At 42.6% G+C, this 27,733-nt stretch overlaps 1 protein-coding gene across 2 annotated transcripts; it reads right to left on the minus strand.

Annotated features, from left to right (window-relative positions):
- Positions 1 to 120: 120 nt before the first annotated feature.
- LOC127367586 (CUGBP Elav-like family member 3) lies at positions 121 to 26,165 on the minus strand. 2 transcript variants are annotated; one of them, XM_051407565.1, is made up of 15 exons: positions 25,484 to 26,165; positions 25,190 to 25,220; positions 24,396 to 24,610; positions 22,826 to 22,908; positions 7,765 to 7,813; positions 7,294 to 7,422; positions 7,080 to 7,159; positions 6,598 to 6,753; positions 5,996 to 6,140; positions 5,682 to 5,801; positions 5,485 to 5,547; positions 4,419 to 4,523; positions 4,126 to 4,269; positions 3,739 to 3,902; positions 121 to 1,244 (listed from the first exon to the last, which is right to left on the minus strand). In XM_051407565.1, exons 3-14 carry the CDS (start codon positions 24,538 to 24,540, stop codon positions 3,775 to 3,777), a joined length of 1,347 nt encoding a protein of 448 aa, XP_051263525.1. In that variant the 5' UTR covers positions 24,541 to 24,610; positions 25,190 to 25,220; positions 25,484 to 26,165; the 3' UTR covers positions 121 to 1,244; positions 3,739 to 3,774. The 2 variants fall into 2 exon arrangements, with proteins under 2 accessions (XP_051263525.1, XP_051263524.1); XM_051407564.1 differs by having other exon boundaries at positions 5,682 to 5,828; positions 25,484 to 26,164.
- Positions 26,166 to 27,733: the final 1,568 nt, after the last annotated feature.

A 27,733-nucleotide genomic window follows, 5' to 3' on the forward strand; every position in this document is an offset into this window, starting at 1 on the left:
CTGTACTTACGCCCCCTTCTGGTCAGAAGATGGATGTGCGCTCTCATTTCTGCGTTCACTCTCTTTTTCTATCACACACACATACAAACACTTACACGCTTAATAAATCACATTAGGACATTTAGTATGATACTTTTTATTTTAACTTAAAAAGAGAGTGGATCAAAAACAGGATTCAATAAATTAGAAATAAATATAATTGCTGTAATAATTAATACATACATTATAATTACTCGATTGCAAGAGTCTGACAGAAACAGGCCCTCAAAAGGTTTTCTCTAGAAAATTCTAAAATCAAAATATTGCAACCCACTCAAATCCCTTCCCTCCCAATAAACAAAATAATTGATAAATTAGTAAATAAATAAAAAATAGCTCAAATATTAAAACCTCCCGAATAAAAGTGCAATCCCCCCTCCCCCGAGTTTCACCTAAAATCTAAGTAGAAATTTAAAATAGGTTAGTGATTTCCCATTTTACAATTTGGAATGTAATATCCCTTTATGAGGACGATGATGTTACTAGTGGTAATAATAATAATAATAATAATGATAATAATAATGATAATAATAATAATAATAATGTCGCTGTGTCCTGTTCAGTGTTTATCTAAAGTAGTATTCTTTTTGCATTTTTTATTGTTTTTTAAATGCTGCTCTTTGTAAACTAAATTATTTACAGGTCATTAGGATTTTCTCCAAAGTCTCTCTAACCTACTCATTTAGTCGTCTTTTTTGTATTTTCTTTCTTTTTTTATTATGAAACATCGGCCCCTCTATATTTGTCATGTAATAGACATGGTATAGACACGTTAAAGTCTATTGAAGTGATATATCAGCATTTTTCATCAGTACCTTCCATACATGCTTGGTATGAGTCATATAACTGTACTAAACACCCTGTTGGCAAACTCCACACAGACCATGGTCAGACCAAGCTCTTGGCTGTATGGGTAAGATTACTGACTCGTGTGAACCGTGTGTGTTTGTATGTGACTGTCAGTTGTGTGCGTGTGTGTGTGTGTGTGTGTTTGTGCACTTTATGTACATTTGTATATCAGCCTTGCACCGTTTGAGGTTCAGTGTTTTAGAGTGCATGAGTGTGTCATTGTAAGTATGTGTGTGTGTGTGTGTGTGTGTGTGTGTGTGTGTTTGGCTGCACTCTCCGGACGCTCAAAGGTAGCAGACAGTCTGAAAGCACTATGAACCCTGGGATTCCATCTCAGCTGGACTCTGAAAGGTCACCTGTGAAGGGAGGGAGAGTTGGGGGGTAGAGGGAGTGATACATACACAAGGAGAGAGGGACAGAGAGAAGGAGGGGGGGATATGTTAGAGAGCAAAGTTATAAATACACTGGAGCTCCATGTTTCTGTCTGATCTTTACATCTCGTCAAACATGCTCCTCCCATCAAACAAAACTCTTGTAGGCATGACTTGGACTCCTATCTTGCAGCAAACTGCACCTGAGCTTGTCTTTGTCTCAGTTTCATCGTGGTGAGTTAAAACAAGAAGGCATCATTCACAGTTGTAAAGCTCTTGTCTTTCAACAGCAATAAATCATGGTGCTTTAACACATACACACACAGTGTCTGGGTCATGCAACTCAATACAGTGAAAATCCATTATTCATGTTCTTTGTGTGATTGGAGGTGTGTGTCTGGCGGTATGCGTATGTGTGCGTGTGTTAGTAAAGCTCCAGTGTCTGGGCATATGTGTTTATGTGTGTGACTTTATGAGTGTGTGCTGCACTCGTGTGTCTTGGATCATGGCAAGCAAACACTACTACCGACATGCATCACTCTCTGGCATTTGCAGTATAGAAATTCTGGGTGATAATTTTAATCTGGCTGGTGTAAGGGGCAGCAGTTTCAAGGGCTCAAATAGTGGTTGTTATCAGATAGGTCTATTAGACATAAGAGACCTTCTTATTATTCACAAGGATTTGTTATGTAAAGGTTTGTCTAGAAATAGAAACAGAATCCTTTATTTATAATGTGTGCTGCCATGTGACTGTGCGTCCACACACTGGCCTGACAGCAGCTACACATTTTCTTCTCTTTGGTAAAGGTTAGGGTTTGTGAAGGACTGAATTTACCTGAAACTAAAGAGATCCTCTATTCTCTCTGTGTTATATTTCTCCCAGAATTCCTATAGTTGAAGGCTGTTCTCCAATAAGCAAGAGGCACTTGGTTTTCCACCATAACAACCACATACCCTTTACCTCAAAACACGAGCTAGAGAGATAGAAAGAGGAGGTTGGGATGAAGAGAAGCGAAGAAGGACTTTGACAGAGAAAGGGGGAACAAGTAGGAGGAGATAAGGGGACCGGAGGAGGAGGGGATCGGTGAAGGGAAGAGGAAGGGAACACCACAAAAGCAGTGATAGAAAATGTAAAAGAGACCAAGAAAGAGAAACAAAGGAGCAAAAAACTAAAGTGCCACATCAAACAGTGTAACAAATCAGAATCCAGGAATATAAAACCCAGCCTATCAGAGTACAGCTCAACAAAATGCATGCTCGCCCAAAATTAGTGTGCTTTTGTCATTAAACTCAGCCTTTTCTGTTCTTTTCTGTCCTAACCTGTATGGCCCATGTTTTGGACCACTTTGAAGCCATATTTAAACTTCTATCTCCTGTACTGCATTATCATTTCTTGTCCAACATGGCCTGCCATTGTTGTATGTTGCATAAATACATAATGGCGTGTTAATTTTTCCCATCAAAAATGATTTCATGTTTTGCAGTAAGCTAGTGCTGTTCTACATTTCTCCACCAGTCACCTATGGAAACCTCTGGAAAACCTCTCTATACAGACACCAGTACAACAAGGATTATGCACTCCTGTATTACACGCTAACAGTGTAACACAGACACATATGTACACATAGATGCCCACGCTCACTACTTTACCCAAACAATTTGTTCAAATAATAATGACACCAAACAGAACACTACAGAAACTGATCAAAAACAAAGCTGCAAAAAAATAACGAGCTACTGAATTTATCAAATGACTATTCAATAATTAAGTGTATCAAATATCCAATTAAATCAATTGATTCTGAGTACAGTCCTGGCTATTGACAGTTATTGATCAGTATGTGCACAGGTCAATACAAAATAAAGTCACAATGCACCAAACACAGTCTGTGGTCACTACAGCAACAGGACATGCAGGTCAACGCATGGCTGGTTGCTCGAGGTGACAGAACAAAAATTGCCAAGGGCAACCAACACAGGCAATCAATCGCCACAGCAACCCAAACACAGGCCAACCAATCAACTTACAACAATGCGAGAGGAAGGGGGGGTCGGGGCTTTATCGGTCACTAGGCAACCATTGCCATAGCGATGGGGTCCTCGTGAATTATGATTGGACTGAAGGATCTTGGGTGAGGTAAGTTGCCGTTTCAGGAAAAGATCAAAACAGCAGGAAAGAAAATAAATAAGATTGTGAAAGAAAATAAAAAGGAATACAATATTTTAGTATTTTCACTTTTCCTGAGTTGATTAATTTGCTTTCTTTCATATGAGTAACCCAACTTACTGTATATATACTGATATGTTATGTTAAGCTTTTTAACTTTGTACCAGTACCAATTAGCATCTCAGTGTCAAAGCTAACGCTACCTTCTCCACGTTTTTTTCTCTCTCACTAGCCTAATATCATCCTCCTGCTCCCCCAACATACAACACCTCACTTCTCTTCTTGTCGTGTCACCCACCATCACCACCTCACCTCTCTTTATTTCTTCTTCCTCCTCTCAGTTGTCACTCAGTACGGGCGATTGGCATCTTTGGGCCTTTTGAGCTGCACTTTCAGTCTTTTCATGCCGATCTGGAAGCCATTCATGGCCTGGATGGAGGCCTGAGCACTGGCTGGGTTGTCAAAACTCACGAATCCTGAAAGAGAAGGAAAAAGAAGAGTTGTTATTTTAATTGAACCTTTCTTCCACGCCCAGCGCCGTTCCTTTGTCTCAACTTAAGCAAGATACAAAATTTAATCTGACACACTGTCTTATCCTCCACAAAGTCACCTCCTCTCTTTTTCATTTGTCCTTCCTTTTCTCTAATACATTTGCTCTCCCCTTTCCCTCCCTCTTTCTCCCCCATCTCTGTGTCTCACCGAAGCATTTGCTCTGGTTGGTGGCACGGTCAACAAACACCTTAGCCGAGATGACATTGCCAAAGGGCAGGAACATCTGCAGCATCTCAGAGTCACTGAACTCCTGAGGCAGGTGGTAGATGAAGATGTTACACCCCTCTGGACCTGAGACAGACACACACACATACACACACATAGACGTTAGGCAGAGTGTGATAAATGATCTCAGGCTGTAAAAACCTTGTGATAAACAACTTTAAATAGGATCATTGGAGAGAGGGGTGTGGCCCCAGACAGACAGGAAGTCACATCACCTTCTCTCTGCTGCTGTTGCTGGGGCTGCTGGTGTTGCTGGGCAACCAGTGTTGGCTGCTGGGGGAACGGCTGTCCGACCAATCCGTAGGCAGCAGGATACGCCGCTATTGGGAGAGACAGTAACAAAATCTGATTGGTTAAAAACAACAGGTGGCAACATGGCAGTGTCCAATAGAGTCATTTTGTTTGAACTGAAATGTCTCCTGCTGAAGGTGAAAACTATTAACTTTAACAGTCGAATGTAGTAAGTCTGCTAAACAATGACAGTGCTGATCATAGTCTTGTATGCACACATTGCAGCCCCCCATTACTCCATAGGTATGAATCATGAATACATTATTAGAAGCCATTAATGTGTGTGTTGTGTCACAGTATAATCAGATAAATCGTAACAAAATTAAATCAATCAATTGCCCTTGAAACATTTCTACCCTTGAAATGATGACGTCAAACTGTAAGCAGACACATGGACGTCTTTGTTCCACATTTTCAGTAGGTTAAATAAGGATACTGATTTTACCTACTGCATGATCTGCCTCCTTAGCTGCACATTAATATTCATTTCTGATAACTCAATTAAATGGACACTGACATCTATTATTAACAAGGCTAAATGTGTCTTACTGAACCAGAAGTGATATTCAATAAGTTTCTGAAACCATTTTATATATATCTATATATATACCATCCCAACACACAGGGAGAAGGTGTCATTCAGCGAGCTTCTTCTTCTGTTCTAGTGACTTGTCTGTACACTTGTTTCCTATTTGCTCATTTTCCCAGTAGTACATACATATAGTGAGCATTTGTCACATGTCATCTTGAGTTGTTGAGCATTTAAGCTGCCTGCTGATTTTGTTTGCATGCCTCATACGCCTGTCTTTGACAGAGTAAAGTGCCTCTTAAACCTTATCTGCTGTGTCCAGTGAGTGCTGTGGTTGTAAGCTCTTTGATGGTTTGTTACAGATAGAGTATACTGTACACTATGCAGTTAGCTAGAGGTTATTTAGATAATCCAGACCAAAATTACATCTGGTCAGCACTTTAATCTGACCATACACCAACCTGTGTAGTGTTGCATGCCTGCATACGCCTGCTGTAGAGGGTCCAAGGCTGCAGGACTCTGAGCTGGAGAGTGAGAAAATAGAAAAACAATGAGAATGAAAAAACAAAAGCAATGTGCTAATAAATCTTGGACTTTCCCTGTTTAGTTTAATGTCTGTATTGCAGTAGTCTGTACGTCTGTGTCTTTATCAAAATACCTTGATATGGGTGAACACCATTGGTGTATAGTGCTTCTGTTGCTTGTTGCCCATTGGTGGGGGCTGGCACACTGCTGTAACCATTCACTCCTATTGGTGGCAGAGCTGACACAGGCGTTGCTGCAATAGTTGGTGGAGTGTTTGTTCCTAGGAACAAGGATCACATCCCAGATAATGAGTCTCTGTCATTGCAGCTCTTTCACTAAAGCGTCTACATAACTAAACCTGTTTCCAACCCTTTCAAAATCATTTAAAAATGATTAATCATTAATGCAATTATCTTACAAAATACAAACAAAAATGTGTAAGCCTACCCGAAGACGGCGTGATGGGTGTAATGGGTGTGGCAATGATTCCGTTGGCATTGAGCGCTGCCATCTGCTGCATCTGTACGGCAGCAACTGTTGCCACAGGAGACAAGTACGCTGACTGGGCAACCAGGGCCTGCTGTTGGACAAGCTGTAGACAGGGAAGGAAACAGAGAGAGAGGAAGGGGATGGAGAAAAAGAGGGGGAGGAGGAAGAGGGGAAAAAAGTGAGGGAGAGAGAGAGTGAGAGAGAGAGAAGACAAAGAGACAGTTAAATGGATATGGGAAAAAGAGAGGGAGAGAGACAAAGAGGCAGAAAAAATGAGAGGAAGGGACAGAGAGAGGGAGTGATGGAGGAACAGATGAATAGAGATCTAATTACAAGGCCATTATGTCCTGAGTCAGTGGGTTAATGGTTGTGTGTTGCGGGAAAGCTAATGCCAGATGACGTATGTTCTGTTGTCTGTGTAATAACATTACCCCCAATTAGACCACTGATAGCCTCTTCAAACTTATTACATCCTTTCATAAGCACAGCACTCCCCTTACAAACTTAGTGTGTGTACGTGTGTAGTGCAGCGAGTGTTTGTGCATGCGTGCACTGCTTGCCTGTGCATTGACCGCCTGTGTGTAGGCATTGTAGGCGGGGAAGTTGAGGGTCATGGGGCTGAAGATGCCGAGCTGGGAGGCCACCTGCTGCATCCTCCTCAGCCCCCGCTCCTTCTCTGTGTCAGCGAACTTCACCACCAGACTGGACGACGCTCCCTGTGTAGTGAAAGATGGCGACAGACGTTAAGTTTCAAGTGCAATTACAAGTGATCTTATATGTTATTTTATTTTTGTGTTAATGGGACTGGGCTCCATGTTTATTAATTCATTAATTTTCTCTATCCATTTAATCCCTTTGATGAGTCAAATGGGACTCAGGCCTATCCCAGGATATACTATAGCTAGGATATGCCAGGACCCGACCAAAGCTCTCCAACGTGACTTTTATACATGTCTTTGGAAGACCATACAGATGTTATGTAGCGTGTGCTTGCTGTGTGTGTGTGTTTTCAATCATTTGTAATTTCATGCATGCAACTTACAGGCATTGTGCGGCTCCCGTGCAAGCTGTTGATGGCAGCCTGGGCTTCAGTGTGTCCTTGGAATTTTACAAAAGCACACCCTGGAACAAAACAGAGTCAGTTACAGCACACAGATATATATATATATATATATATATATTAAATAAGAAATACAACTACATGAAATATGGTAGTTTACGTGTGCGCATGAGCATATGTACTACACGCAATTTACCTTTGCTGGTGCCGTCGGGTCCTCTCAACACAGTACACTCATCTATACTGCCGAAGGGCTCGAACAGCCTTCTGACGTCCTCATCGCTCTGTTGCTTTCCAAGCATGCCCACAAACAACTTCCTATCCTCTGGAGACCAGAGAAAGAAGAAAATGAAAATCAACTTCTGTCACATCTCTGTTAATAAGACAATCTATCTATGGAAGCTACCATTTTTGTCCACCAGGGGGCAGTATTGACTGTAGAATGGTAATGCAAAAGGGGAGTGGAAGGAGTGTGATTTGAATGTGTGTCTGTGTGTATGTGTGTATTTACTGAAAGCATGAGTCCAAGTAAGCCGCCAAACACACCCTGTTGACTACTCTATCTGATCCAACTTGACACCTACCCTTCTTACTGTCTTACTGAATGTGTGTGTGTGTGTGTGTGTGTGTGTGTGTGTGTTTAACTATGTTTAAGTGCATGTCTCACCTCCTCTGCCCTCGCTGTCAGCTGGTTTCACCTGGATTGGCCGATTCATCTGAGGAAAAACAATCAACACAGATGGTCAAAATAAGCAAGTCTCTCTCCATTTGTCTAAGCAGAGGATATCTCTTTAGGATTGATTCCACTTACAGTAAACATTTTATTCTATAATGCAATGCACATGAATAAACATTTCTGTAAATGTGCCAGGGTTGGTTAGTCCAAAATAGTGACAAGTAAAATGAGAAACTAGTGGAAGATATTAAACAATACAAAACACATCAACTTATTTGGACCAACTGGCCTCCATTAAATAGCATTGGAGAACATTGTCTGTATTAATAAATTATTTTGTTACAATTCTTTTGAAAGAAATGTTGAAACTTTAATTACTGCTCTGATGGTGTGTGTGTGTGTGTGTGTGTGTGTGGGTTGGGTTATGTGTCTTTTAATCACTGATAAATCAAGGTTAGCAGGTAACAGGTGCGTCTGAACTCTGCTGCTCTCTTTCAACCTTACTATCTCTGATTTCTCTCTCTGTTACACACACACACACGGACACACGCACACACACACAGAATGGAGGGGGGATTGAGAAGTGACGAGATTAAGAATGCAGGCCAGTTGATCTGGATTACAGAAGAACCACGGATTAGATGAGGGACAAGAGTAGATTGAGATAGCGAGAAGGGGGGGTGTATATATTGTAGTGGAACGAGATGACAAGTGTGTGAAGGGAACAGGTCAGCTAAAAATAAAAGGATGGAGAGCAAGAGACACAGAGAGAGAGGCCTGGGGGAGCCCGACTGACTTCGACCGACTGAAAGGGCAGGTGGAAGGCCAAGAGGAACCCAGGGAGTGAATGGAATTGCTGGAAAAAGAAGCATTACATGAGGAGTGAGACAGAGAGACAGAGAGTGGGTGGATGAAAGCAAAGCTGCCCCTGAGAGGATGATTCAAAAAGAATAGAAAGAGAAAGAGAGGGAGGAGAGGGAGGAGTGAGGCGTGATTCAGTCGTGACTCTGGCTCTGTCTAAAAAATGTCACGACTACAGAGATCCATCGCCTCGAGTGCTAATACATGCATGCATGGACACACATGTTCTGAATGGCCCTTCCATGCATACACTATCTATAGACACACAGGTCTGTCACACACACACACACACACACACACACACACACACACACACACACACACACACACACACAGAAAGACACACAAAAACATACTACACACACAGTGCTTAGTCATAGCACTGAGGCAATGAGACAGAGTGTTAATGCCAGAGGGATGGGGTGGGGGAGGAGAAGGGCTGCAAAACGATGGCGATGAAAAGAGCGAAGAAGTGCAAGGAAGAGAGAGAAGAAAAATAGATGGGGGGGTTGAAGAAGGGAGTGACATTGATACCAAAAGCAAAGCCAAAAAATAAGAAAGAAAAAAAATGCTTGTGGTTTAGACACAGTCCTCCTGGACTTTCCAATCCAAGCTTTGTAATGCCGCAAATCAAAACAACCACCTTATATTTTTTTTTAGTAAACAGTGTTATCAGTCAGGCTCAGATTTGAAGTTCCTCGCTCTGCTACGACAAAGCGTAAAATGTGCTAATTAATTCCTTGTCTCACTGCCAGTCAAAATGTGATTTCTAGCAATAGTGGCTGAATTACATGTATTTTACATCTATGTTACTCAAAGGGAGGAGAGAAAACACTCAGAGGGAAGAACAGAGGATGGGAAAAGGGGACGGGAAGGGACGAAGATGACAAAAGGGGTGGGGAGGGAGGGGAAAGGGAGGGGATGAGAAGGAAGAATGGAGAAAGGTCCCAGTGGGGTGTTAAGGCAATGTAATGAAGCTGGTAATTGAGGAGAGGGCAGAGCAGAGAGAGACTGGTCCATACATTTGATTAATCAGCTCTTAGCTGTCACCACAAAGCTATTGATCTAAGGCAAGGCCATCACACACAGTCAGACACAAACCCACATAGATGCAAACACACATCTGCACGCACGTTCACATAAAACACAGACACACACACAGACACACAAGGTCTTGTAGAGGAAGGAGTGATGTACATTTTTAACCCCACACCTTTATCGACTCAAGCTGTCAGCATAAACATAAACTTGCAGAAAACACACACACACACACACACACACACACACACACACACACACACCGCCCATACAGTTTTCACACAGTTAATCCATCCATACATCCATCCGTTCATCCATCCATCTGTCGATCCATCCATCCATCATATCCCAGCCCTGGTGCTATTGCTGTCCATCCACGCTGTCATCCATCTTGCACTATCAACTCATCGATCAGTCCCGTCTTGTTCATTGATTTTAGGCTGTGTTGTAGAGCAGGCTGATTGTAGCAAGATTTGTGTCCACTAACCCTTTATCTATCCTTCTATCCATCCATCACCTTTTCCATTTCTTCCTTCATTAGTCCTATTCAAGCTCATCTCTGTGACTGTAAAACAGACTGAACAGAAGCACCTAATGATTCCAAACTACAGTTTATCAATCGATGCTTATCAGTTTCTGTGTGTGTGTGTGTTTGAACTGCACTGACCTTTTAATCATTTAAAGTAACCACAAAATATAAATGTCAAATAATACATGAAGACAGATGAGAGGAAGGATCCGAGGAGATGGAGAAAAACCAGCAAAACTCAACACAAGACAGCAGGTGAGAGGTGCACACTGCTTCTACAAAGACAACACAATGGCATCGGAAAATTGGCATGGCAACCATCTCGTTGTCATGGCAATCATATGACGGCACACTGGGTAGGTAAACAAGGATGCTGGTTGCCAAGGGCGACTGCTGTGCTCTTCGGGTAAACAAAGAATTTGTGCTGGAGAGCGCTTTGCTGGCTTCATCCTATCCTGCTCGACATCTTTTCCATCTCTCTCTGAGTAAATGTTACAAGGGTGAAACGAACATTGAGCATTAGTAAAAATGTATGAGAACAAGGAAATGAACAGGACAGAAAATTTATGAGAATAATGTAGAGATGTGGGCAGTATCCACAGGAAGAAGTAAGTGTGATTTGGCTCCAAGCGAGTGAAGGAGAGGGAGAAGGTGAAGGAACTGAATCTATATTGTAGTAGAGTAATTAAAATTCCCTTGAGCCTGAGAGAAAAATGCAAATAAAGTACAGTCCCTGCTAGTCAGTCACACTGTACTCCACTCTGTCTCACTCTCTCTATTCCTTTACTCCAACACACATGAACAGCCACACGCTCCTTTCAAGTCAAATTATCCTCTAATTACTCACGTTCCAATTAAGACTTAATCAACAGTAACCATCTGCAAACGTGCGCACGTACAAGGAGCTGGCTTTATAATGTAGCGTGGTTTGAACCGTCCTGGTGCATACTAAGAAGTCCTCGCTGAAAGATGGAGTTTCTGTATCTCTGAGGAATGCGAAATTCGTATATATATGTGAGCAGCAGCGTGGCGATGCATGAGGACGAGATATGTGATATATGATCGTGTGTGACCTTGCATGACCACTCGCACTCAGTGGAGGCACGTCCACTCATACACGCATGACCAAACCCTGCATGCAAACACAGCTCCATTTGCATGCTGTGGTGCCAACACAAATACACACACAGTACATGTCACTCACATATGCACACTCACACAGACACACACCCAGTATACACTACTTTTCCCCACTCCCAGAGAACCCGCCCTTTTGCGCACACAGAAACAAACACATACTACAAACATACAGTTAATCTTACTCCCTGCAGTAATGCAGAGAGGATTGTGCCAGGATTAGGGGATATTAAATCCTTGGATTATCCAATCAAATCGTATTCTACCCCCTCCCCCTCCTACGCAAAATCAGTGGAACAAACCATTGCACTACATCATGAGGGTAGCGGGAAGTGTGCGTATGTAAATGTGTGTGCACATACACAATTTGGAACATGGATTAAACTATGGTGTTGAATCAATGTTATCATTTTGGGCTTTTGATTTTTTTTTTTTTTTATGCCATCGAAACACTGGGGGGCAATATTCCATAAATGTTCCAGCAAACACAAATATAAAACTGATTATGGTGCACAGCATGACAACAAAGTGTGTGTGTGTGTGTGTGTGTATTTGTACAGACACACAAACACTTTCTATTCATATCTCCCTTCCTCACATACACACACGCGCAAATGCACACACACCCTTCCCCCTTCAATCTCCCTCTGGAACACTCCATCCACACAATTTCAGATGTCCATTTCCAGAGTGCACAAGAAAGGAAAACTATTTTTATCCCTTCTCCACGATCTAGCATTATTTCTCCCTCTCCCCCATCCTCAATTCCCCTCTTTCCACTCTCAACTCCATAATCCCCCACACACCCTGCCTGATGACACGGGCATCTCTGCTTTTTTATCTTTTTCCATCCGTTCCCTCCTCTCTCTCTCCCTCTCTCTCTCTCTCTCTCATTCACTTCCCCACTCATTTTTTTCTCCATCATTGTTGTAACATGCCCTGCAGGCCTACAAACTCATTATCATCAGTGTAGTGAACCCTTATGTTGATTTGGCAAAACCAAAATTGAGCTAAATAGCCGTACTGTTCACCACATATTTGTCTCTCTAAAAAACATTGTTTTACACAAAACTACATGAATGTTTAATATAATTCAGCCTTGATTTTTAACACTACAAAACACTTACTGGACTACCTAAAAACACATTTAGCGCAAAATCATGTAAAAAAGATACTGTATGGATAGAAAAGTCTACTGTTGTACATGTACATGGTTTTATCCTAGCAATATTTACAAATTAAATATTATAATATTTCTGCTTGGATAGCTTGATGATGGTAAGCCCAAATTGTGGGTATGACTGCTGGTGTTTTTAGAACGTACTGACACAAGACAAATAATAGTACAACAGCGAGCCAATAGTATGGTTATGATGATCCGATGCAGGTAGGGACATTTATTCAGCTAGAATGTTCTGATTCTTTCAGAAACAGCTAAATCAATTAGTTGATTCAGAATTAATCTGCAACAATTTTACCAATAGACTTAAAAAGAAATAATAAGAAAAAAATCCCAAGCATGTATATTTTCCATTTTTCTTCTATGCCAGTAGGTTGTAAAAACCAAGAAATTTTAATCTGTCACATTAGATATTTTGTCATTTGCTGGCATTCTATAAACCAAACAATTGGTACAGTATAGATATTGAAAATGATCATCAGTTGCAGCCCTACAAACGAATGTACTATCTACATACTTAAAATGATAACCAAAATGATCACATGATCAATGTTTCATCTATATATCAGCTCTATTGCGTATATCATCCGTGCACAAATAGTCCATGAAGAACGTTCTTTTTATATACTGCACTGTATACTAAGTGTGTTTACATTTCAACAAAACTGGCAGGATATCAAAATGCAACACTGTGGCTCCCTGATGAGTTTACGGCTCTCATTCACAGCTGGATGAAGACATTCAGATGTGAGAAACAGAGTGTGAGCGGGAAGGTGGAGCAGCCCAGCAGCACAACTCCAACCCATCTCTCTCTCATTTCTCTATCACACCACGCTAGGCTTTGCATCCCCCAGGTTACCTAGCAACCTGGCATCTCGCTCAGCTCCGTTGCCTGGCAACGGGGGCCTGCAACCATAATACAAGCTCCTGAGCGGCCCATCCCCCTGCTCTCATCCCTCCTTCCTCTGTCTCTCTCATTCCATTCTTCACACCTGAGAAGCCTGCCCTGCTTCTCCTCCACTCAATACTTTATCTGTCAGTTAACCCTTCATCAGCCTCTCTACTGGAGCATGGATTATCAACATATTCTCTTCGCTCTCTCCTTCTCTGTCTGTCTTTATCACTCTCCATAGTAATAGTATCAAACCATGCATAAAGCAGAACTAACTACCCTGTTGATCCCTATAATATTATGCTGTTTTTGTCAAACCCCAATGAGAACATTCTGCAAGCAGCACTGGAGCACTCACTGAAATTTGATCCTTTGGATTTAGTCCAACATAATCCAACAGCACTATAGCGGATAACTGTTAGACCTATGCACTTGGACCTTCTTTCTATTTTAGGGAGTGTAAGTCCTTTGGGAAATGAGCTGGTGAATTAAAAAGGCTGCGTAAAGCCATACAAATTCATGATTGCAAAAGTCTCATATTCACTGAGATTACATTCACTACAGCGTCAGCGACACATTTTTGAATGCTCAGATAGTTACAGTGCAGGATCACGGAAAGACAAATATGCAAATTACCTGTATGTTCTTATAAAGGCTTAATCAAAAGTAAAAATACCCTTGTTTCTATTCCATTGGGGAACATCAAAGGCATACTTACAATTTCTAAAATGTCCTATGTTAGGCTGAACTCTTACCAACATGATAAATATTTGGCTGATCAGTTCTAAGACAGTAAGATCCTTGTATTAAATTATCCTGCTGTTGTCTTCTACTAACTAAGTTAGTAACATCTTTACTTGTTGATATTTCCCTTCATGGTTTAAAGAAAGTAGTTTGAGTATCGCATATTAGTATTCATATTGAGTTACACTCATTCACACACTCCATACACAGGACTATGGCTATAAACCATACACACAAAGTGAAGAAGAAAATTAAATCCAGATCCTTTCAATTTACTCTGCACATGCCCACATTCCTTCTTAAAAGTGCATTATTAGGCCCAACTCAACAAACCAAAGACGGTAAAGCTGCACAAACCCTCTTGTCCTATTCTCCTATCCTCTGTCGTTGGAAAAAGCCTTATGAAGTGTGGTGATCTATTTAGTGTGATTTGGTGGTATAAAGCTCCAGCTTTGCCCTATGGTCATTGTGAAAAGGCCATTATCTTGACAGCAGGTTGAAGTGTGGTTAGAGAGGAGACCTCAGAGCAGAGGTTACACCCCAGGTGCAGCTAAAGTCCTGTCATCCCTTTGCCCGACTAATCACATACACACACATATATATACGCACACACACACACATATGCAGACACACACCAGTGGCCCCCTCTGACAGATGTCTCTGTTTAAACTGACAGAAGTGCGCCCTGACTCCCTCCCACTCCTCCACCACCCAGAAAAACCCCTTTCTTCCACACACCACCCGTCTGCCCCTTCCTCCACGCTCATTATGGCAAACTTTTGTCTTGTTTCCTCCTTCTCTCTAACCCGACCTCCTCTGCTCCTCCCCTGTCTCACCCTACCCCCTCCCTGTCTATACACCCCTATTCATGCCAAACCTCTTCATGGCCCTCCTCCACCACTCTTAACCCCCCCTTTTTCATTCAGTCGAATTCACACACTCATTCAGTCCCCCTCGCATGGGCCCTGCTCTATACGTCCATCTCAGTGCAGAGTCAAACATATAAATTTACATGCTGAGACAAGGTGTCTGGATTGCAAGATGTAGGATTTAGTCCAACAATCTCACAGATGAAACATGCCATTGTCATCCCTGACTTTTTATAATGTATATTGCAGAGTTTTTTTTTTGTTTGTTTCACTTGAAATCTAGTTTCCAGTAACCTATTTGTGTTGAGTAACAGCCAATTTATAGAAAAGAAGAAAACAGTGTGACATTACATGTAAGACTTTTTGTCAATTTCTGCATCAAGGATTCAACTCTGACTAATACATAATCTGGCAGTCCTCTTCACTGGTTAACTGAGCTCATGCTATTCAACCAATTTAAGGTGTGCAAACACTAAATAATGCTACATCTGCATCATCTTTTAGTTGAATGTAAAATCTTTTCCTGTTCCCAAGCACAATAAGATCTGTATTTGGCAATGGAAATTAAAGGGTGAATGTTACAGTAACTGAAAAAAAGAGGGATGTTTGTCATATCATCTGGCACTGGACATCAGTGACACTACTCAAAGATCAAACCCCTATCCAAGTGCAAATGCTGAGATCTGGGCATCTGTTAAGGTCAGTGCATTTAAGTGATTTTTTGGCACACTCTGCTTTCTGGCAGTTGTTTTCTTCTTTAAAACCCCAAATACATAAATGAAAGACACCCTCCTTGAATGCTTACAATAATCACTCAAATTAAAATATGTCAGTGTGTAATATCTATCTTTAAAGTCCATTTTAAATATGAAGATTTTATAACTGGACATGCCTTGATTTCCAAATTCATCACCTTAAGTGTGCAGCTTGCAGTAAGCCATGTGTGAATCCGGGATTTAAATGGCCGCACTAAAGCCGCCCATGCTGTGCTTCACTTAAGATTTGAATCCAGCTTTAAGTTGCGAGTACAAAGCACGTATCAGGCCAGCATCGGATGCAATAATGATGACTCATAATTGCAACTAAACCGTTCTTTTCATTCTATGAATGTGAAAACTAGGCCCTGCAGATTTTTGTAGCTGGCTGGATTTACAAAACAGATGGTGTGTGATATGGACTCAACTTAACTTTGGGCTACTTTAGAGCTCAGCATCTGAGAGACACAGATTTGGCAGTGAACAATCACATAACCTGGTAATCATGTGTCCACACAAACATAATTTTGAAACTGGCAAAGATACAAATGTTCCTCTGTGTGTGTGTGTGTGTGTGTGTGTGTGTGTGTGTGCGTGTGTCAAGCCTTAAAGAGGCAGGCGCTCTCCAGGGTCAGGCTTTTATGAGGCTATGATTAGATTCTGCCTCAATTTTGTGGTGAAATATGAGGCAGGCACTCTTTCTCTGTCCATGTTGCATGGGCAAATGCATTCACACATACAAGCACACACACACACACACACACACACACACACACACACACACACACACACACACACACACACACACACACACGCACGCACACACACACACACACACACACACACACACACACACACACACACACACACACACACACACACACACACACACACACACGCACGCACATACACACACACGGCAGGGACTTTTGTTTAAAACAAACAAGCTAAATCCCCCTTGGTCTTAGCTGTACACAACCCCACACCAACACCCCTCTGTATCACTTTCTCTGGCTCCTCTCACTATACTCCTCTCACTATACTCCACACACACACACACACACACACACACACACACACACACACACACACACACACACACACACACACACACACACACACACACACTTGGTTCTACACCTGTCCCTCTACTCCCTTCCCATCCCACACACAGTGAGGATAAAAATAGAGAAGCAGCACAAGGGAGGGGGGAGCGATACACATCACAAACCCCATCAGGCGGGGAGAGATAGAGGCAGGGGGATGGCAAAGAAGGAAGAGACGGAGAGAAAATGAAAGAGAGAGAGAAAGAGAGAGAGAATGAGAGAGGTAGCTGGGGTCTGTTCTAAATTGAAAGTGCAGCAGTAAGCAGTGAAGGGGAATAGTAAACAGTGCTGCTGACCACATAAATATGCTAAATTAGCCTACAAAGTCGCCCTAGTGGATAATTGCTCATCATAGCTTTGCCCCATAGGGAGGCTGCCTGCCAGGCATCTTAGATTCCACATGGAAACACACACAGAACATAGACAACATGCACACATTACACGTCCTGAGTTGATCTGATTAACAGAAACTACAAGCACTGGATGATGGACACATAAAAACATGGTGCCTAACTTCACAGTCATTCCCTCTGCACATACTAAAGGGACAAGCTAGTTTGGATTGTGAACCAAAATGTCATTTTTCATGTGATAAGCAATGTTTTTCTATTACATATTTGGCTTTCCTTTAAGAATTAAGTGATGTAATACTCACTAGTAACACAGGAATTACTAGTGAGCTATATAGAGACCATACTGTGCATGCAAATAAATATAGCCTTTTCAGCCAAGGACATAAATAACGAATTCACTCTTTCTCTCTCCGGTCCACGCTCAATAAAATACATAACAGCTCCTGTCATGTTTGCATGATCCAGCAGTAAACCTGGAACTATTCCAATTTATTGGTTTAAGGCTGTCATACCATATGCATTAAATCAATATCACTACTATAAACTTTTATTATATTTTTCATAAGTGTATCGATCTTCTGCTGTATCAGTTATTGTTAACTACTTGTCCTGTGGCGCTTCTACTGCCTTTTTAATAATTCATCAGGGATGAAGTGTGTCATGGGAAGCACAATGTGTGTATGACTAATTGTGTGTGTGTGTGTGTGTGTGTGTGTGTGTGTGTGTGTGTGTGTAGGCTTCAGTTTGGCTCTAATCAAAGAACAGGGAGCAGAGTGCTGCCTGGAGAGCAGTGAAGCATGACAACACACACCTGGTAAGCTGCTTATCACACTTTAATTTCACCTACACTGAGATCTGCGGATGCCAGCGTGACCAAACAGATGTGCTTGAGTGTTTTTGTGTGTGTGATTGCATACATGTATGTGTCTATGTACGAACACTTGTGTTTGAAGTAGAACAAAGATGAAGGGAGTGATAAACGAAGGAAGAAGAGAGTGCAGATTAAATGGAGAGAGAGATATCAACCGCAAAGAACAAAAGGAAAAGATGAGGGGAAAGATAGGGGAGGAAATACAGCAGCAGTAGCCTTGGGAGAGATAGAGCGATGGATAGATAGAGAGGGGAGGGAGGTATGAGGTTAAAATCTGAACAGGCTGCGAGTTAAGTGTGGCCTGAGAGAGAGACAGAGAGAGAGAGAGAGGGAGGAAGGATGGATTGGGGCGGTTAGGATAAAGCAAGGACAGTTTTGTATGAATGATTACTGTGAATTCAGTGTGTGTGTGTGAGCACAAGTGTGTATTTGTACGTTTTTGAAAGGTCTATGTGAGTATGCAAAATCTTTCTGTGCAGTGTGTCTGAGTGTCCTTGAGGTGAGGAAGGCTATGAGAACAACTAGAAATAAATGACAATGTAAAATGACTAAACTTGGATGTACATAGTTTAAGTCCTCTTTGTTATCAGGAGTACAAAATGTAGCTGTTCCTCTTTACTTAAATACAGAGAAACTGTCAATGATATAAGATAGGGATTGTGAACGAATATCATTTTAAAGTGGCTATAGTGGTTATATAGTGGCTAATGATGTTATAATATTCAATCCAAAGGCATTATAAGTGCCAAAGATAAGTATTCTGTCAAATGCATTGCACTTGTAGGGTGTCATGTTCTTCAAATGGTTCTCCTGGAGAGAAAGTTATACAGCGACCCTGAATTTGTTGAGTAGAGGCTGAGCCCTGACCTCTGACCTTGGGCTTGGACACATGCTGTTGGCCTACTGCCACCAGCCCTCTGTATTAACAAGACAAGAGCCTATGGTTCAACATATATTCCTATGTGTCTAATGTATATATTAATGAAATACATGGGTGTAACTTTTTGATGGCTGTTGATGGATTCTTATTTGTATCATTTACCTGGTAATTTTTCCTGTCCTATTCACTCACTTAGCAATATTGGACATGCTTTTAATTAAGCATCAAACCAAAAATGACACAGATTTACCTCGTTGCATATCTTATTCATTATTCCCATTTGGAGCAACCCCTGCACACCAATGTGACTGAGAATTAAAAATTTCAATTGCAAATTAGCGCTGATATGCAACAGCTAAAACATGAGCGCTTCTATGTGGATGCATTCCAGTGGGAATCTCTGTACCACATCTAATACACCAAAACATCTGTGCACTACAGTGGGACTTGCTAGAAGTTCCACTGTTAAATTTCTGCCACTGTGACTAATATAATGTAACTCTCTTCCTCTCCCTCTCTTCATCTCGTGCTCCCTCTGTGCTTCTCTTTCCCTCTCTGTGTCCAAATTAAACACAAGGCGCAGGACACTCTGATAAGGCCATCTGTTCATCTCTCTCTATCTCTCTCTCTCTCTCTCTCTCTCTCTCTCTCTTTCTCTCAATCCCTCTGTCCTTTTTCTCATTATATGTCTACAGCCTGTGCTGAATCTAGCAGGGGACATTTGAGGTATAGTTTCTCTGCATCTGTGTGTTTGTCGCCTTCCTTTCAGTCCCCTACTGGCTGGTAAGAAGTGTTAAATTAGCGTTAAATCCCATCAGTGAGTGACAGACAGAAGCAAGAGCACTCTGTAGAACTGGACTTGTCACCTAGCCTTTTAATTGCTTGGCCATGGTTTAAGAGAAACACATCTATATGACTGTGTGATGCTACAGTTCTATTAAAGTTGTATGAGGTGCCTGACGTTCTGCCAGTACCCGCAATTAAGAGCGATCCCAAGATTCAAGCACCCTCGCATGCACACACACACATGGACACACACCTCAGCCCCCGTTGCCCCACGGTGAGCCCACGATCTGACTATGAAAATGAGTTTGTGAGAAACTAATCACGCAGCTTAACAAGTGGAGCCGGGATGACGGGGAGAGGGAGGAGATGGGGGTGTGAAACGGTCAAAAGGGTCAACTAATCAAGAGGAGGGGAAATGAGAAGAGGGGTAGAGGAACTGCGAGGGGGGTGGTAGAGGGAGACGGAGAGAGAGAGAGAGGGACTGACGTGGAGAGGAGGACTTAGAAGAAGGGTTACCATAAATGACTGTGAAATGAGAATCCGAGGAGGAAGCGTGAGTGTGCAGTGAGGGAAAAAAATGAGTATAAGACAGCAGGAAGGGAAAAGAGGGGATGAAAGTGGGATACCATGAAGAGATTTTAGAGAGGGAAAAGGAGCGAGCGATGAAAGGGTTGGGGGTAGCAAAGAGAACATTCTGTAATATTCTACTGGTGCAGAGAAACTGGGGGATGTGTGGGGAGGAGTTGAACAGAGGACAGAGGGGATTTGAGGAAAAAAAAGATAAAATAGAATGAGGGAAAGCATGAAGAGTTGTGGGGGGATAAAAGGAGGAATAAGGAAGAGATGAAAAAGCAATTCTAAGGGAAAGAAAAGAACGGGACAATGGGAGTGTGTGTGTGAAAGAGACAGAGAAGTCGTCTGAAATCATTCCTGAATCCTGTCACAGAAGGCAATAGGCAGAGAGGGGGAAAAAGGAGGAGGAAGACACACAGGATAGAGAAAGGGTATAGACAGGTAGTGTAAAGTGATAGCAGAGCTAAACCTGGGAGAAGACACAGTGAGGGGACGTGTTGCACCATGTAGTGGCCTTCAAGCTAAAATATAACCACCAAAATTATGCTTTGAAATGATTTGGAGAAATTTAATTTTGATTTATCTTTTAAAATAATATATCAAACTCATACAGTAGTCAACATACCAGAGTGATTAACCAAAAGAGTGAGAAACATTGAGTGCTTTAAAGAAAGGAAAGTACTAGTGAAAACTAGGTACATAGCTTCCATTTACTGTTATTCATCAATCATTTCACTGAACTCTGAAAGATCTTCATTGAATCATTTTCCAAATTCTAGTGAATACTTTACTCTGAAGACTTATGTCTCAAACTGGACAGAGACAGAGATATCTCTTCCATATAAACCTCAAAGTGGAAGGCAAGATACTCAGAATCGAGGAAAGCCACACGCAGAAACAGTAATGTTGCTCATTAACAGTCCAAGCTTATTGAAAACCCAGCACACGACAGCCACACCCTCATTTCAGCACTAGTCCTTCCTCAGGGGAGTGGTGCTTCTGATTGTTGTGTGCTGGCTCTTTAGTAAATCTGTACCGCTAATGAGTATCCTCCCGGCAAATGTTTCCTCCGTGTGTCCAGAATATTCATCACAATTTATCTGGATGCAACTATCTGTTCCTGCAATGAGCTTGTTATCGAGGTCATAAACAGGAAAGGAGAAGGTAAAACACAGTGAAAAGAGTCAGGGGGGTGAGTCAAAGGACAAAGGACAGCAGAGAGGGAGAGAGGGAGAGAGATGGACAAGACACAGTAGACTGTGGAGAGGTGATTTTTTTTTCAGAAAGGTCAGACTCCTTAGTAGGCCCTAATTGGATTAATGTCATTACTGACATGCTGTACGTGTGTATGTACGAATTCCCCAGCTGCATGGAGAAAGCATGCATGGTTGCAATATGTATGTATGCAGGGATTTGTGTTCGTGTGTGTCAGAATATTTCCCCTCCCCCAACGTCTTTTCTTCAGGCTCTCCTCCAACCATTTTCTCACAGAGATCTTATCAACACCCCAGCTTGCAGAGAAGGTGCAAGAACTGAAACTCTGATCAGTGGCAGTGCGACACAGAGAGAATGAGATATAGACAGGCTCAGAGACGGTGAAGGTACATTCACCATTCTGTTATAACTGCTGCATATCAGAGTTTAGATAAGGCTAGGAAAATGTCATCTCCACAAAACATCCTATACTTCCACAGCACTCTGTCTTGGCTGGGTAGTAGTGCACACTACTTTTCGGCATAAAAAAATTAAATGTGGTATAAATGCAAAATGTTCCAAAACAGATACTGTAAAAAAATCTGTTTTTAACTGCAGAGGAAACCAGGTCAGAGAGAGAAAATAGAGAGAGGGAGCGACAGAGAGGTACAGCCTACGAGACAGACACAGATCTCGCGCAGTGCCCCATCCATAATGAACAGTGTCCTACCCCGGCCCAGCCGCATCACACGATCCCTCACAAGAGAGACTAAGGGAGACTGGGATGAGACAAAGGGGAACGGCCACATTAATTACACACACTCTCTAGGCGGGAGCTATCACCGGAGGGTAACGGAGGGACCGACAGAGAGATGGAGAGACAGAGAAAGATAGAGAAATGGAGATGATAATGCTCACGGAGTGCCCTATGTGTCTCCGGTGAGAGGGAGTGTTTGTCCTTAGCAGCAAGACGCCTGCTGGCTGCTGAGTTATGTCACTGTGTTACTAATGGGAGCTGAACCTCCAATAGCAGACATACACTGATGTGTGGCCACTGTGTGTGTGTGTGTGTGTGTGTGTGTGTGTGTGTGTGTGTGTGTGTGTGTGTGTGTGTGTGTGTGGTGTGTGTGTGTGTATACAAGGTAGATGGCAGTGTCTGTGTATGTAGGTAGGGGAAGGGGGATTTTGTAATATGAATGCATGTGCAAGCTTGTGTGTACTGTTGCATAAGTGTGTGCTGTCTGGGGAGGAGTGTGTGTGTGTCTGTTTGGGATGTGTACTTACCCCGGGTAGTGTTTTCTGCTCGTGTAGAGCGCTCTGGGCTTTCAGTGCAGACTCTCTCGCACAGTACGTCAGAAACGCACATCCTGTCAGACAGAGAGAGACAGAGAAAGAGGGAAGAAGAAGTGGAAGGAGTAAAGGTAGAAAAGGTCAACGAGTAGCTCTAATATTTGTCATTCTCTGTATCTGTCTCTGTATCACCCCCTACAAAAACACACACTGTCACACACCATTTAAATCATTTAAATGTCTCCTGTTCTGATGTCTTCCCTGGTTACTTGTCACCTATCCTGAATTATGACTATAGGCTAACAGTGCGAGGGGATGGAAAAATATATATATTCATGCACTGCAAACTAAGCTTAACAACACCATGATGATGCACTCTAGAGCAGAGAGGGACACTCCACGGCACGGCACATTTCAGAACGTCACGGCACGAGTCAGCACACATGACAGCACCACAGACGTGTGCGCAGGGCTAACAAGGCCTTACAGGCTGGGCACAGTCAGGTTCCTGCCCTATACCAACCACTATGCATGCCTCACGATCACTCCAAATACACTCCCTCTGTTTTCCTATGTGCTGTACCTGTGTCTGTGTGTGTGAGGGAGGGGTAGGTAGCAGAGCTGGCTGGCCAGAGCTGTTTACTACACCTGTCACCAGCACTAAGACAACAAGATTAGCAGCAGGTTAGCATCCCGGTGACATCTCAGACAGACTAATGTAGATTCAGAGTAAAGAAGACAAGATTTGACGATTAGGACGGAAACATTCACACAGAGTGTACATGTGAAGAATGACTCAACATAATGCCGTAAGATGGAAGAAAAATACACAAAGAAAGACAAGACACATATGAGCACATAAGAGAAGGGACACGACACACACACACAGACACACATTCATCTTATGGTCCATCTCATTGCTTTTAAGAAGGGCTTACTGTGGCCGTGGGGATTCTCAAAACAACAGATTCTTTCCCCTGTGTCACCCAGGCTTACAGGCCCATTACACTGATTGGAGCATACAGCCTAATCTGGCTCATAACACACAGGACCCCAGGTCAGTGTGTGTGTGTGTGTGTGTGTGTGTGTGTGTGTGTGTGGGTGGGTGTGTGTGTGTGTGTGTTTGCTGCAGTTTATTACCTATTGTTAGAAGGGGCCAATATTGCCTATATTTAAAGCTTCCTAATCATTGACACCATTAAGAAGCTCTCAACTCTATATACCATATATTATAAACTTTAAACTTCATCACACCTTTATATAGTACTCTTCTTAGTCAATTCTGGCACAAGCAGACTTTTTTGATTCACGGGGTACGTGTAGTAGCTGAGTTTGTTCGGCTTTCTTCATGAGCTCACGTTGCAGTGTTAACAGGCGATGGAGATGAGAGCAGGTGTGACAGTTTCCATGGTGACATGTGACACTCAGCGCTGGAAAATCCACCCATCTATCTGCCTTACTGTCACACATCTATCTATCTAGTATCCAGCAATCTGTCCATCTATCTGTCTTTTTTTTTTTTTGACTGTGTAGGTTTAGGATGTGTTATAATGGCGAGACCTACCTTTGTGCATGCCAGTGTATTTGTCCTTAATCACAGTTAGCTCATAGATCTTGCCAAACTGCTCGAAGATAGGCTTCAGGTCCTTCTCTTCCAGATTCCGGGGAATCTGCCCCACAAACAGCTTGATGGCGTCTGCCTCCTTCATCAGGACAGAGTGGAGAGGACGACTGGGTACTGCAGGGGCTGAGGGGCAAACAGATCAGGAGCAGGTATCCCTGGAGAAGAGCAACCGATGCTGGGTGAGTCTTTAGGTTACAGCCGGAGAAGTGGACAATAATACAATACTTGTCACAATAATGATTCTAAAAATATTCATTTAGTGGCTTTTGGTATGTCTGTGGTATATAATAATGAGTTCAAATTTACTTACACTACACTTTGTATTTTAAAACTCTAATATTCGTAGTATTCCCTCCGAAGCTTATGTTTAGGATATTAGATTAATTGAATTTATTATAGTATTAGGATATTTATAGTTGTTAGGGTACAGAAATTAAGAATTAAAAAAAAAAAATGTTTTATTTAAATATGTGCTTTAAAATGTATGCCCCAATAATCTAAATAAATATAAAGATTATATCCGTGATTATTTTGAGTATTTATTGCCCATGCCTGATGACAAAGGGCTCCACTTGCTTCTGGTAAAACAATTATGCAAATGTTAATTAGCCAATCAAAAAACAATAACGGGACTTTCCCCCACCACCATCACAACCACCACCCCCCTTTCTCCCAATTAAATATATATATATATATATATATATAAATCTAAAATATCTATAAGCATGCATTACCTTTATGGTGGACAAACAGCGTTCAGGATCCCTACACATGAAGCAGAGAAGAAACAGCGTGATTGGGGGTAAATCATTGCAATAGAGCGGTTTCTTTGTTTAGCCAGCTGTAGGTTACAGCATACACACGGATGTCATGGGGCTCCCTTGCTCTTTGTCCGATCCCCCCCCACCCCCCATCTCAATGTACACATACACACACACACACACACACACACACATATATATATATATACACACACATATATACACACCAGAACAAAAACAACACAAACATTGATATAAAAAGCTTACCGTTTTCAGATGATGCTTATGGAGGGGAGATCAGATATTAAAGAGGGATGCTCTCTGTTGTGGTCCCCGTTGTTGTCCTCACCGCTCTCTCTCTCTCTCTCTCCCGTCCCGTCCTCCTCTTCCTCCCCTCTCTGGATGCTCTCCGCTCTTTGTGCCTGCCGTACTCTCCCTCTCCTCCTCCTCTGGTGTTCAGATACTCAGAGGCTCAGCTGTGTGTGTGTCTCTTTCTTTTTCTTTTCTTTTTCTTTTACAAAAGCCCCGTGTTGCCGCCGGTCTAGAGTCTGGAGGAGAGAAGTCCCAGCAGGTGAGTCCCGCTCAAAAAAAGAAGAAATCACAGCTTGTCACCGGTCCCACTGAAATTCAACCCAACCTCTCGACTCTCAAAAAAAAAGAGAGGAAAATCCAGAGTCAAACTGAGCTTATAGTTTTTTCACTTTTCACGAAAAAACCCACTTTTAATTCCTATTTAATTACAAAGTGATAGCAGGGCTAACCAGCTGCTTTAAATCTTGGGTAACATCCAACCGTTTGAACTTAACGTTTAACAGCCGTCGTTGTTCCGAACCGTTAATGGAGGCTACTCTAACTTAACTATTCTTCCTATTTTCTGGTTGTCTCGTAGCGTCTCACCCGTCCAACGGCTGGATGGCTTTTCACGTCCTATGCCGGTGTCTCCTCTACTCTCTTTCTCTCCCTCCCTCCCCCCTCCACCTCCACCTCCTCCTCCTCCTCCTCCTCTCGCCAGAGCGGTTGCTAGCCCGTGACGTAAATCCCAGGAACCGTTGACAAATTTTCTCGCCGTACTCACGCGAGAACAAAACAAAACACTGCCGTTTACTAACCCAACCGCCTTTAAAACCACCACTCCTCCACTTTGCGACATACGTGCTACGTTCAAATAGACAATTTTAATTTTGTAGCGCAATTTTTCGTTTCCTACGCGGCGGTTTGCCGGTGACATATTTGTAGACGTCGCCTAAAGAGCGACACCGTGCGCGGAACCGCCTATTGTTCTAGCCGCGAGCCCTGGCCTTGGTGCTGAAACGGTGCCTCTTGACGTGAAGCCGAAGCGCGCCGCCGACGTCGTGCACGACAGTCACGACTACTACAGCTGTTCACGCCCGAGCCCGAAATCACACTCACACCCACTCAGAGTAAAAAAATGTGTGACAGAGAGAAGGAGAGATAGCTCGGGGTTGGAGTTGGCCTACTTTACAGCATGTACTTTGGAAAACCGGCCGACATTGGGCTATTTCACTGGGATATGTAAAGACAAGCCTGCCCCCAATGTTATTGCACAACAAACCAGATAACAGTATTTTTTATTGTCTTTCGTGTGTGTGTGTGTGTGTGTGTGTGTGTGTGTGTGTGTGTGTCGAGAGTCTTGGGAGGAGAGATTGAGTGAAAGGAGAGTCATAGGGTTCATGGTAATTTACTCCAAAAGGTCACCATCTGCCTGCCTTGCCTCGTGCCCTCTGTAAGCCAGCATCCCCCGCCACATTCATCCACCATATATACCCCCCACCCACACACACACACAGAGCACACACACACACACACACACACACACACACACGCTCTTGCATGTATACCGCCACACTAGGGGCTCTCTTACAAACCCAGCACCGGCAGAGGAGGCACGCAAGGCCCGCTGCGCCCTGAGGATGTGAACGGTGTGCAGGCAGCGGGCAGCACGCCACCGGAGCTGTTAAGCCTCCCTGCACGATGCACAAGAAACGGCTATATAGCACGCAAGTGCAAGAGCAATGGCGAGGGAGGCTGTAACACTATTACCATATTCATAAAGTTTCAGAATGGTCTATTTTATAGGCCTGTTTGTTTGAAAGCAGCAGCTAACTATTTAAAGATAGCAGATTCTTTAAGGTAAAAAATATTTTATTTCAATATCCCAGGTCTGGAAATGCATGAAAATGGTTCCCATTGTCCATAAGATAAAGTCCCACCAGGCAAGTGCCTTGGAAATCCTGGCATGGCCTTTGCCATTATGGTGATGTATATTTTATAGGCAGATCCCAGTATTTTCAGACTCAATATATCTAAATGTGACTGCTTTTATGGTGAGAAGTACATTAAAATCACTGGTTGTCTTGACAAATTAGTATTTCTCCAGCAGAATTTTAAAGAAGTGTGGATAAGGCTTTGAAACAGTGTGAAGACCTTGGAAAATAATATTAACAGAAAATATAACTGAGAGACTCATGACCCCAGTATCTCAATGGCCCTGTCAGT

The sequence above is a fragment of the Dicentrarchus labrax genome, unplaced genomic scaffold (genome assembly GCF_905237075.1).
Source record: "Dicentrarchus labrax unplaced genomic scaffold, dlabrax2021, whole genome shotgun sequence".
In the NCBI taxonomy this organism is placed as follows: domain Eukaryota; kingdom Metazoa; phylum Chordata; class Actinopteri; family Moronidae; genus Dicentrarchus; species Dicentrarchus labrax.

Bases quoted from the DNA above. Each gene is read 5' to 3' on its own strand.
- LOC127367586 (XM_051407564.1), bottom strand. From the start codon at position 24,540: ATGAAGGAGGCAGACGCCATCAAGCTGTTTGTGGGGCAGATTCCCCGG. The intron at 22,909-24,395 runs GTAGGTCTCGCC...TCTGTCTGACAG, and splicing joins ATACACTGGCATGCACAAAG to GATGTGCGTTTCTGACGTAC. The intron at 6,141-6,597 runs GCAAGCAGTGCA...CCCTGTCTACAG, and splicing joins CACAGGCGGTCAATGCACAG to CTTGTCCAACAGCAGGCCCT.